The sequence below is a fragment of the Equus przewalskii genome, chromosome 5 (genome assembly GCF_037783145.1).
Source record: "Equus przewalskii isolate Varuska chromosome 5, EquPr2, whole genome shotgun sequence".
Lineage (NCBI taxonomy): Eukaryota > Metazoa > Chordata > Mammalia > Perissodactyla > Equidae > Equus > Equus przewalskii.
The window spans coordinates 81,414,640-81,427,191 of NC_091835.1; the positions used below are offsets into that span (position 1 = coordinate 81,414,640).

The window sequence follows — 12,552 nt, forward strand, 5'->3', positions numbered from 1 at the left end:
TTGCTCTGGCCAGGACCTCCAGTACTATGTTAAATAAGAGTGGTGATAGAGGGCATCTCAAGGATAAAATTTATCTTACGGTATTTGTCTCATGGACAGGGTGGAAACAGATAAATGATTTATTTGATCAGAATATCTTAGTTGAATGCGGACCTGTAACCCTGGGTGAGAACCCAGACTTACTTGCTTTAAATGGGTGTTTGAGATATTTATCCTACAGTTAGTATTACATTGGCATTTGTATTACTTTTAGAGTATTTATGGTTCCATTTTTATTTTTCTTTACTGATAGATACTAATGAACTGAAGACGATTCTTCGAGAGCTGAAGTACAGAATTGGCGTTCAGTCGGCGAAGTTACTGCGGCAGCTGAAGCAGAAGGATAGGCTTCTGCATAAAGTACAGAAGAACTGCGATATTGTGACTGCATGCCTGCAGGCTGTGTCGCAGAAGAGAAGTAAGTGCTGTCCTGGAGTTAACCCTTTTGCATGTGGAATGTTAGTGAAGCTGAGTCAATAGTCATTGTGTTTTTGAATATGTTGAAAGTTTTAAATGGAAGCTTATACCCTCAGAACTAAGAGCTGTGAACAACTCAGACAGCTTCCTATTTTTTCAGTTAAAATGTATATTACATGTGTGATGTTACAGATTTACCTTTTTATTCTAGATTTGTGGTAGTACTTTACTTTGACGATGGTTATTTTTACCTGATGCTAAATAATGGCTGAAATCTTTATTTTTAGAACAGCATCAAATAGACACCAAACGCATATCTTTACTCTCTTATTCTCTGTGTTGCTCTAATAAGTGAATTAAAAATCGGCTTAAAAGAAGGAGACTCTTGTAACAGGATCTTACAACTAGCCATTAGATTTGAAAAGGACAAATATTTTAACAAATTAAACCTATCTTCTGGGTAATCCGTTTGTAACTAAGAGATGGGTAGTTTGCTAATTGAGTTAAAAATAAATTGTTAAATTGCTACTCCGTGTTAAATACTAGACATGGAAGCTTGTGAATTAATTTTTTAATTCTCCATGCAATAGTTTGATGTTTTATTTTGCTAACATTTCCCTGTTTTTGTTTTGTATTCTTTATTAACATGCAGCACGGCAGAACAGTATGTTCAGGTATGGTAAATAGAGGCACCAATGATGTATTTTGATAAAAGGCCTGTGGCAGCTTTTTAGGTGCATGTGAAAGTTGCTTTCTCTTGTTCCTTTACCCTGCCACATTTTGTATGTAAAGTGACATCTCCTAGGGTTTTTTTAAATTCCAAATTAAGATGTGTTTGTTTTCATAAAACAATTTTCAGGGCTTGATTAGTTTTGAATAATGAAATTAGTGGCTTACATTCTATTCTTATGTTTATTATTAAAAGAAAACACCATGTTTTCTATCTCCTCTTTTATTATATCGTTGTTTATTATCCCCAAATTATTATTCTTGCTGTTTACTAAAGAAGGTTTTAACTAATGTGTACGGAACAGAATGCTGCTTGAATTATCATAATGATATAATGGTGCAAACAGGAAGCAGGAGTGTAACTGAGCAAACTGGTTTTAAATAAGTTTTTTTCCGGACCAGGCACTTGTCTGAAATAGCTGGAGAAGGAGGGTATAGATATAGATACACATATGGAGATGTATGTATTTTGTATAGATATATGTATATTGATTTTTCTCTTTTCAACTGTGTTTCCACCTACCCATCATTGTTGTTCATACCAGAAGTTAAAACCCGGAAGTGGTAAATGCAAGGAGTTTGGGTGTGGGAAAGTATGCGGGGATGGGGCCTGTGTCAGGGGGCAGAGAGGAAGGGCAGGCTAGTGCAGGGTCTCAGGTTGATAATTACCAGGGACTGATAATCATTTAGAATTTGAATTTACTTGACTGATGAAAGGACTAACATTTATGTCTTTTTAGAAAAATGTGTCCACAAGTACCCAATTTAATTGGTGAATTGGTGAATGCACCCTTCCCATGTATTTTAGAGATTGTCTCTTTAATTCCAGCTGGGGTTTTGCGTTTCAGACAAAAAGAGTTACTGACTCTTTTCCTTGGGAGTTCAGCCCTCCCCTGGGTAATATTTATCCCTTTTAGATCTCTAGAGGTTAGACGTTTTGTGACTAACTGCCTGATTCCAGTAGTTGCACATTTTGCCTCTTTCCTCAAAGTCAACTAGCAAATACGTTTAGTTAGAGTTCTAAAGAATCTGGGTCTCACTGTCCCACTGAATAACAGCTTTCAGTTTAGCCGTGACTGGAGGTGATGCGCTCAAATGCGGCACACGTATTGACGTGTTTGTATTCAATATGCAGCAGTCCAGGTAACCCCTATTTTCCGCTCCCTGTGGATTCGGTCCTTAAGATTCTTCCCATAAGTGACTTTCCCTTCCATAACGGGCTATAGAGTAAAAACTATTTTAATCTTTTATTAAAATGGGTTATTTCCTGTTGATACACAAAAGGGATATAATAATTTTGAAATAAGAACCGTAGGTAAGTGTGGATTATGAACCAAAGTGACTGGATCCTTTTTATTTCTAACACAGGCAATATAACTGATTAGACTTTATGGTTTCCTACACCAAGTCTTATGGTAGAATCCCTTTATTTTAAAACTGTGGTGGGAATACGAAGAGTAGGATTAATATACGCCTCACAGAAGAGCAGATTTTCCCCCTATATTGTTCATTCATCTGAGGATAACCATGGTATGACCAATTTAATATCAATAATAAAATTAATGATAATAGGAATGGCAGCAGCTGTTTCCATTCATTAAGTACATGCTTTCTGACAAACTGTTGGTTTTATCTCTCCTAGCAATTCCGAAAGGAGGTGTATCTTTGGGCACATTTTATTAAGAAACTGAGATTCAGAAAGTTTAAGTAATTTGCCTGAAGTCACATAGCTGATAAGTGGTTGAGATAGAATTTGAAGATAGGTGTCTCAAAAGTCCACTCTTTGCTCCATAAACTATAACAAAGAGGATTCTGCTTTTTCTTAGCATTTAGATTGATACTTCTGTAATATTATTGGAATATGGGTGGAGCAATAAGAAATTTGTAACATGCAGAGGACAAAGTACAGAGTTTCAGGCTTATTAGAATATGCTGCTTCAGCGTAGTTTGCATATGAAATAAGTACTTTTATTGGCCAGATGGATTATTGAACAAATGTAGTGTGGTGGGCAGGAAAATCCGCCTAAAGGTTTCAAGACAATGGGAAGAATAAGATGAATATTTGGCTAGGAGTTTGATTCTAATGTTAAGGTTTTTTTTTTTTTCCTGCTTTTTCTCTCCAGATCCCCCCAGTACATAGTTGTATATTGTAGTTGTGGGTCCTTCTAGTTGTGGCATGTGGGACACCGCCTCAGCTTGGCCTGATGAGCGGTGCCTTGTCTGTGCCCAGGATCCAAACCAGTGAAACCCTGGACCGCGGAAGTGGAGTGCACGAACTTAACCACTCGGCCACGGGGCTGGCCCCTGATGTTAAGATTTTTAAGTGGTTTGCTTATCTTGTGGTTTAACTATTTTTCCTGAAAGCAGAGGAAGGCCATCTTAATTATCATCATTGCCTAGTTTGACAATTTTCTGCATTGGTGTAGTAAGTGTTTAAGTTATGCTGATTGAGTTTGTGAAATGGCTTTATAAATTAAGTGATAAAATCTAGCTGTCACTGGAAAACTGTGATAAGAGAAAAGCGTGAAAAAAAGTGAATATACATGGAAGTATTGTCTTTATTTTAACCTCGTCAATAAGTACAGGAATTTTAGGCTGCTTAGATCCTCAATTTATTATGCGTCCCCCCAGCATCCTGATAATGTGATTAAGTCTTGCCGTCTATCATCAATGCCTGGCAGAGACAGATACTCTGTCAAATGGTGAGTGGTCTTTGTTGTTTTTCTATGACTGCCTTTCCTACAAGACAAAAAAAAGGTCCAGTGTTGTTGCTGCTCTGAAGCCTACCACCTTGGTGGTGGGCCGTGGGATGTGGGTAGTTTTGAAATGTTATGGGAACTTGAGATGGACAGGGTTGGGGGACAATAAAGGAAGTGCCATGAAAAAAAATAGTACCTTGTCCTCTGTGGCAGGAGGAGGAATTTGTGTGACCTTGAGTTTGGTGGCACTGACATTCAACATTTTCCACTAAGAAACAATTGTGTGTGTTTTTAAAAAAATTATAAAAGTAATACACTCAACCAGCCATTCCACTCCTGGGTATTTGCCCAAGAGAATTGAAGAGTATGTCCCTATAAACTCTGGTACATGAATGTTCATAGCAGCATCTTTTATGGTAGCCAAAACGTGAAAACAACCCAAATGTCTACCCATAGATGAGCAGATAAACAAATATGGTATATGGAATATTATTCAGCCGTAAACAGGAGTGAAGTACTGATTCATGTTACAACATGATTGACCCTTGAAAACATGCTAAGTGGAGGATGCAAGACACAAAAGTCCACATATTGTAAGATTCTATGTGAAAGATCTAGAATAGGCAAATCATTAGAAATAGAAAGTAGATCAGTGGTTGCCAGGCGCTGGGGGTGGGGAGAATGGAGATTGGCTGCTAATGGTATGGGTTTCTTATTAGGATGATGAAAATGTTCTGCAATTAGGTAGTGGGAATGGCTGCATAACTTTGTGAATATACTAAAAATCACTAAATTGTATGGTTTAAAATAATTTTATGGCATGTGAGTTATATCTCAATAAAATGTGTTACTGTAATGTACTCATTAGGGAAACTTGGGGAAACACAGAAATGTAAAAAGAAGACAAAAAATCATTTTCTAAAGACAATCTCTTGGGCTGGCCCCGTGGCGAGGTGGTTAGATTCGCACGTTCTGCTTCATCGGCCTGGGGTTCACTGGTTCGGATCCCAGGTACGGACATGGCACTTCTTGGCAAGCCCTGCTGTGGCAGGTGCCCCACATATAAAGTAGAGGAAGTTGGGCACGGATGTTAGCTCAGGGCCAGTCTTCCTCAGTAAAAAGAGGAGGATTGGCGGCAGATGTTAGCACAGGGCTAATCTTCCTCCAAAAAAAAAAAAAAAAAAGACAATCTCTTCATATTTTTGCAAATTTATTCAAGTGGTTTTTGTATGGAGTTTTTCCAAAGTCAATGTACCGTATGACAATTCTGCATCCTGCCTTTTTGACATAACCCATCATAAGCTGGTGCCATTGGCATAGATTATTCATAAACAGAATTTTGAATGATTAATGCACTGTTTTCTGGTTTATCATTTTGTTTTGTTACATTACAATAGTGAAGAATCTTCTTTCAGTCATGAATAGAGAAATACAACTCCAATTGATTTAAGCAAAGGAGGAAATTGATTGGCTGACATAATTAAAAGTCCCGGGATGTGCCTGAAGGTCTAGCTAAGTCAGATACAGATGCTTAAGTAGTATCTTTACAAATGTGATTCATCTCTTAGCTGTGCTTGTCTTCTGCACTGGACACCTCCAATGCGGCCAGCAACAGCTGCAATTCAGCAACCTTACCTGACAACACAGATCTTTTCCACGGCTCGAGAAAGTCCCATAATTCACTTTCCTTGACCTAGTTGGCTCACATGCTCACTAAGAATCAATAAATACTTATTTCTGTATGTAAGAAAGTGATAAGTGTTATAGGAAAAACAAACAAATGAAAAACCAGGAAAAGGCGGATTTGGAGTGGCCAACAATTGGTAATGGTGTTGTTGGTCTTTTAAATTTTAACTATTCTAGTGAGTTTTGGCTGTGTGATTTTCGTTTTCATTTTGCTGATTACTAATGTGGTTCAGCACCTCTTCATATTTATTGGCTATTTGTCTCCTAAGAAAAAGGTTGCCTCCTTTCTCTTATAGATTTGTAGGAGTCCTTTATATATTCTGAATATGCGTTTTGTCTGATATAGGTGTTGCAAATACCTTCTCCTACTTTGTCAGCCTGCATTTTCACTCTCTTAAGAGTGTCCTTTCATGAACAGGAGTTCTTTGTTTTTTTAAGTTGAGGTATAATTGACATACAAGGTATTAGTTTCAGGTGTACAACATAATGATTTGATGTTTGTATATATTGCGAAATGATCACCACAATAAGTGTAGTTAACATCTGTCACCACACATGCTTATAGAAATTTTTTCTTGTAATGAAAAGTTTTAAGATCTACTCTCTTAGCAACTTTAAAATATGCAATACGGTTTTCTTAACTGTAGCTGCCGTGCTGTACGTGACATCTCCATGACTGAGAGTTGCTAGTTTTTGATGCAGTCCAGTTTATTACTCTTCCAGCGTTTTCATAAGCAGCTTCACAGGCGTGCGACCTGTGGAGTCACAGAGGTAGGTAGGCAGTAGGTAGAGGTATGTAGTCACAGACGTAGGTAGTGCACAGTAGGGCCACACACAGGTTTGATGCTCTGCTGTTGTGGTCTTGAAGTTCTTAATAATTTTCGAACAAGGAGACCTACAAATTATGTAACCACTGGTGCCCTTATGGCTGGTGCTTTTTCTAGCCTGTTTAAGAAATCTTTTTTTATATACCAAATTCATGAAGATATTCTCCTATATTATTTTCCAGAAGGTTTATCATTTTGTTTCCATATCTAGACCCAGATCCACCTAGAATCGGTTCATTTTGTTTGTGTGATGTGTGATAGGAGTCGAAGCTCATGTTTGTCCAGATAGGTGTCTAATCCATCCAGCCCTGTTTAGGAAGAGACCATTCTTTTCCTACTGCTCTGTGGTACCATTTTTGTATAAAATCAGGTGTCTGTATGTGTGTGGGTCTTTTCTGGGGCTCTTTCCTGTTTTGTTGTTTGGTCTATCCTTGAGCTAATACAACACTGTCTTAATTATTGAACTTTTTAGTAACTCAGTATCTGATAGCATAGGTTCTTACTCCTTGTTTTTCTTTAAGATTTTTTTGGTTATTATTGGCTCTTTGAGGGAGAATTGACATCTTTACAACATTGGGTCTTCCAATCCGTAGATATGGTATGTTAAAGTTTATTTGAATAATATTTTACAGTTTTCTATATAAAGGTCTTACATATCTCTTACTAGATTTATTCTTAGGTAGCTGAAGTTTATTGATGCTATTTTAAGTTGATATCTTTTAAAAAATTTATTTCCTATTTTTAGCAGGCAGAAATATGTTGTTTTCTGCATATTGACCTTATAACCAGTAATCTTACATTTTCTTTTGTTGATTCTGATAATCTATCTGTAAATTCTTTCATAGTTTCTAAGTATATAATCTTTATCATCTGTGAATACTGTCAGTTTTATGGATTACTTTACTATCTTTTCATTTCTTTTTTTAAAAATTTTTATTTGTTTCAGATGTACATCATATTTCTAATTCTGTGTACATTACATCATGTTCACCACCTGAACACTATAGTGCATCCCCTCACATGTGAGCCTAATCACCCCTTTTGCCCTCCCCCCCCCTTCCCCAATGGTAACGACCAGTCCAATCTCCAATGCTATGTGTTTTTTTTTTTTTTGTCGTTTTTATCTTCTACTTATGAGTGAGATCATATGGTATTTGACTTTCTCCCTCTGACTTATTTCACTCAGCATAATACCCTCAAGGTCCATCCATGTTGTCACAAATGGCTGGATTTCGTCATTTCTTATGGCTGAGTAGTAGTCCATCGTGTATAAATACCACATCTTCTTTATCCATTCATCCCTTGATGGGCACCTAGGTTGCTTCCAAGTCTTGGCTATTGTGTATAATGCCGCAATGAACATAGGGGTGCAAGTATCTTTATGCCTTTGTGTTTTCAAGTTCTTTGGATAAATACCCAGCAGTGGAATAGCTGGATCATATGGTAGATCTATCCTTAATTTTCTGAGGATACTCCATACTGCTTTCCATAGTGGCTGCACCAGTTTGCACTGCCACTAGCAGTGAACAAGGGTTCCCTTCTCTCCACACCCTCTCCAACATTTGTCATTTCCTGTCTTGTTAATTATAGCCATTCTGACCGGAGTGAGGTGATACCTCATTGTAGTTTTGATTTGCATTTCCCTGATAGCTAATGATGTTGAGCATCTTTTCATATGCCTGTTGGCCATCTGTATATCTTCTTTGGAGAAATCTCTGTTCAGATCTTTTGCCCATTTTCTAATTGGATTGTTGGTTTTTTTCTTGTTGAGCTGTGTGAGTTCTTTGTATATTTTGGATATTAATCCCTTCTCTGATATATGGTTTGCAAATATCTTCTCCCAATTGTTAGGTTGTCTTTTCGTTTTGTTGATGGTTTCCTTTGCTGTGCAGAAGCTTTTTAGTTTGATGTAGTCCCATTTGTTCATTTTTTCTTTTGTTTCCCTTGCCCGGTCAGACATGGGACTTGAAAATATGCTGCTCAGACCAATGTCATAGAGCGTACTGCCTATGTTTTGTTCCAGAAGTCTCATAGTTTCAGGTCTTACATTCAAGTCTTTAATCCATTTTGAGTTGATTTTTGTGCATGGTGTAAGGGAATGGTCTACTTTCATTCTTTTGCATGTGGCTGTCCAGTTTTCCCAACACCATTTATTGAAGAGACTCTCCTTTCTCCATCGTATGCTCTTGGCTCCCTTGTTGAATATTAGCTGTCCATAAACGTGTGGGTTTACTTCTGGGCTCTCAATTCTGTTCCATTGATCTGTGTGTCTGTTTTTGTGCCAGTACCATGCTGTTTTGGTTACTATAGCTTTGTAGTGTAATTTGAAATCAGGGAGTGTGATACCTCCAGCTTTGTTCTTTTTTCTCAGGCATCCTTTGGCTATTCGGGGTCTTTTGTTGTTCCATATAAATTTTAGGATTCTTTGTTCTACTTCTGTGAAAAATGTTGTTGGAACTTTGATAGGGATTGCGTTGAATCTATGGATTGCTTTAGGAAGTATGGACATTTTAATGATGTTAATTCTTCCAATCCAAGAGCACGGAATATCTTTCCTTTTCTTTGTGTCTTCTTCAATTTCTTTCAACAATATTTTATAGTTTTTGGTGTACAGATCTTTCACCTCTTTGATTAAGTTTATTCCTAGGTATTTTATTCTTTTGTTGCAGTTTTAAATGGGATTGTATTCTTAATTTCTCTTTCTGCTACTTCATTGTTAGTGTATAGAAACGCAACCGATTTTTGTACATTGATTTTGTATCCCACAACTTGACTGTATTCCTTTAATATTTCTAAAAGTTTTTATAGTGGACTTTTTAGGGTTTTCTAGATATAAAATCATGTCATCTGTAAAGAGTGACAGCTTCACTTCTTCTTTTCCAATGTGGATCCCTTTTATTTCTTTTCCTTGCCTGATTGCTCTGGCTAGGACTTCCAATACTATGTTAAATAAGAGTGGTGACAGTGGGCATCCTTGTCTGGTTCCTGTTCTTAGAGGGATAGCTTTCAGTTTTTCTCCATTGGGAATGATATTTGCTGTGGGTTTGTCATATATGGCCTTTATTATGTTGAGGTATTTTCCTTCTATACCCATTTTATTTAGAGTTTTTATCATAAATGGATGCTGTATCTTGTCAAAAGCTTTCTCTGCATCTATTGAGATGATCATGTGATTTTTATTGTTCATTTTGTTAATGTGGTGTATCACGTTGATAGATTTGCAAATGTTGAACCATCCCTGCATCCCCGGAATGAAACCCACTTGATCATGTTGTATGATCTTTTTAATGTATTGTTGTATTCGATTTGCTGGTATTTTGTTGAAGATTTTTGCATCGATGTTCATCAGTGTTATTGGTCTGTAATTTTTTTGTGTTGTCCTTGTCTGGTTTTGGTATCAGGATAATGTTTGCTTTGTAGAAGGAGTTAGGAAGCCTCCCCTCCTCTTCAATTTTTTGGAAGAGTTTGAGAAGGATAGGTACTAAGTCTTCTTTGAATGTTTGGTAGAATTCACCAGGGAAGCCATCTGGTCCTCGACTTTTATTTTTGGGAGGTTTTTGATTGCTGTTTCGATCTCCTTACTGGTGATCAGTCTATTCAAATTTTCTACATCTTCTTGGTCCAGTTTTTGAAGGTTGTACGTTTGTAAGAATTTATCCATTTCTTCTAGATTATCCAATTTGTTGGTGTATAGCTTTTCATAGTATTCTCTTATTATCTTTTGTATTTCTGAGGTGTCCGTTGTAATCTCTCCTCTTTCATTTCTGATTTTATTTGTTTGAGACTTCTCTCTTTTTTTCTTGGTGAGTCCAGCTAAGTGTTTGTCAATTTTGTTTATCTTTTCAAAGAACCAGCTCTTGGTTTCATTAATTTTTTCTATTGTTTTTTTAGTCTCTATATTGTTTATTTCTGCTCTGATTTTTATTATTTCCTTCCTTCTGCTGATTTTGGGCTTTGTTTGTTGTTCTTTTTCCAGTACCTTTAGGTGTGCTTTTCGATTGTCTATTTGGGATTTTTCTTCTTTGTTGAGGTAGGCCTGAATTGCTATAAACTTCCCTCGTAGAACTGCTTTTGCTGTATCCCACAGATTTTGGCATGTCGTGTTTTCATTTTCTTTTGTCTCCAGGAATTTTTTGATTTCTGCTTTGATTTCTTCATTGACCCAATCATTGTTCAGTAGCATTTTGTTCAATCTCTACATTTTTGTCGCTTTTCTGGTTTTCTTTCTGTAGTTGATTTCTAGTTTCATACCTTTGTGGTCAGAAAAGATGCATGGTATTATTTCGATCTTCTTAAATTTATTGAGACTTGTTTTGTGGCCTAATATGTGATCAATCCTGGAGAATGTTCCATGGGCATGTGAAAAGAATGTGTATTCTGTGGTTTTTGGATGGAATGTTCTGTATATATTTACTAAGTCCATCTGGTCTAATGTGTCCTTTAAGGCGAGTGTTTCCTTACTGGTCTTCTGTTTGGATGATCTACCCATTGCTGTAAGTGGAGTGTTAAAGTCCCCTACTGTTATTGTGTTACTGTCTATTTCTCCTCTTATGTCTGTTAATAATTGCTTTATATATTTAGGTGCTTCTGTGTTGGGTGCATAGATATTTACAAGTGTTATATCTTCTTGTTGGATTGTTCCCTTTATCATTATGTAGTGCCCGTCTTTGTCTCTTGTTACAGTTTTTGATTTAAAGTCTGTTTTGTCTGATATAAGTATTGCTACCCCTGCTTTCTTTTCTTTGCCATTTGCGTGGAATATCTTTTTCCATCCTTTCACTTTCAGTTTGTGAGTGTCTGTAGGTCTGAATTGTGTCTCTTGTATGCAGCATATACATGGGTCTTGTTTTTTTTATCCATTTGGCCACCCTATGGCATTTGATTGGAGCATTTAGTCCATTGACATTTAAAGTAGCTATTGATAAATATGTATTTATTGCCATTTTGTCACTTTTTCTTTTTTTTGGGTGTTTTAGTAGTTCTTCTCACTTCATTTGTTTTTCTCTTGCTCTCTTCCCTTGTGGTTTGATGGCTATCTTTAGTAATATGTTTGATTTCTTTTGTCTTACTTTTTTCCTGCTTGTTATAGGTTTCTGGTTTGTGGTTACCATCAGGATCCTATTTAATATACTATGCATATAACAGTGTATATTGAGTAGATAGACTCTTTAGCTTGACCTCTTTCTAAAAGCTCTACTTTATCACTCCCCTCCTCCCACATTATATGTTTTTCACATCATATATAGTCTTTTGTTTAGCGTGTGTCTATCCATTACCCTCTTATCATTGAAATAGGTGATTTTAGTGTCTTTTAACCTTCATATTATCTTCCCAGGTAGTTGATCTGTTGCCTTTACTATACTTTTACCTTACAAGTGATTTTATTGCCTGTTTTTTGTTGTTGTTTTGTTTTTTTTTGATAATTTTTTTTTTAATCTCTATTTGTGGTCATTGCTTTCCCACTTATAAGTCCCTTCAGCATTTCTTGCAGAACTGGTTTATTGGTGATAAACTCCTTTAATTTTTGCTTGTCTGGGAAGCTCTTTATCTCTCCTTCCGTTCTGAATGGCAACCTTGATGGATAGAGTATTCTTGGTTGTAGGTTTTTTCCTTTCAGCACTTTAAATATGTCGTGCCATTCTCTTCTCGCCTGTAGGGTCTCGACTGAGAAGTCCGCTGACAGCCTGATGGGCTTCCCTTTATATGTCACTTGTGGCCTTTCTCTTGCTGCTTTTAGGATTCTCTCTTTGTCTTTAATTTTAGACATTTTAATTATAATATGTCTTGGTGTGGGCCTCTTTGGGCTTATCTTGTTTGGAGCTCTCTGTGCTTCCTGAACTTGGATGTCTGTTTCCTTCCTCAGGTTAGGAAAATTTTCCTCTATTATTTCGACTAATAAATTTTCTGCCCCTTTGTGTCTCTCTTCTCCTTCTGGGACCCCTATAATCCGAATGTTAGCACTCTTGATATTGTCCCAGAGTTCCCTTACACTGTTCTCATTCTGTCTAATTCTTTTTTCTCTTTTCTGTTCTGCTTGGGTGTTTTCCTCTAGTCTTTCATCTAGCTCGCTGATCCGTTCTTCTGCTTCCTCTACTCTGCTATTGAGTCCCTCTAGTGAATTTCTCATTTCGAATATTGTATTCTTCATTTCTGGT

General features: G+C 36.8%; 1 protein-coding gene across 3 annotated transcripts in view; it reads left to right on the plus strand.

The window, feature by feature from the left end:
- TBC1D30 (TBC1 domain family member 30) overlaps window positions 1–12,552 on the plus strand; it is an 85,229-nt gene that overhangs the window by 8,366 nt on the left and 64,311 nt on the right. For all 3 annotated transcript variants that reach the window (XM_070621961.1, XM_070621958.1, XM_070621957.1), the window contains exon 2: window positions 293–457. Coding sequence is in view for 2 of the 3 variants with exons in the window: in XM_070621958.1 (XP_070478059.1) it covers window positions 293–457 (165 nt within the window). In the remaining variant the exon portion in view is untranslated. The remainder of the gene's footprint in view (window positions 1–292; window positions 458–12,552) is intronic.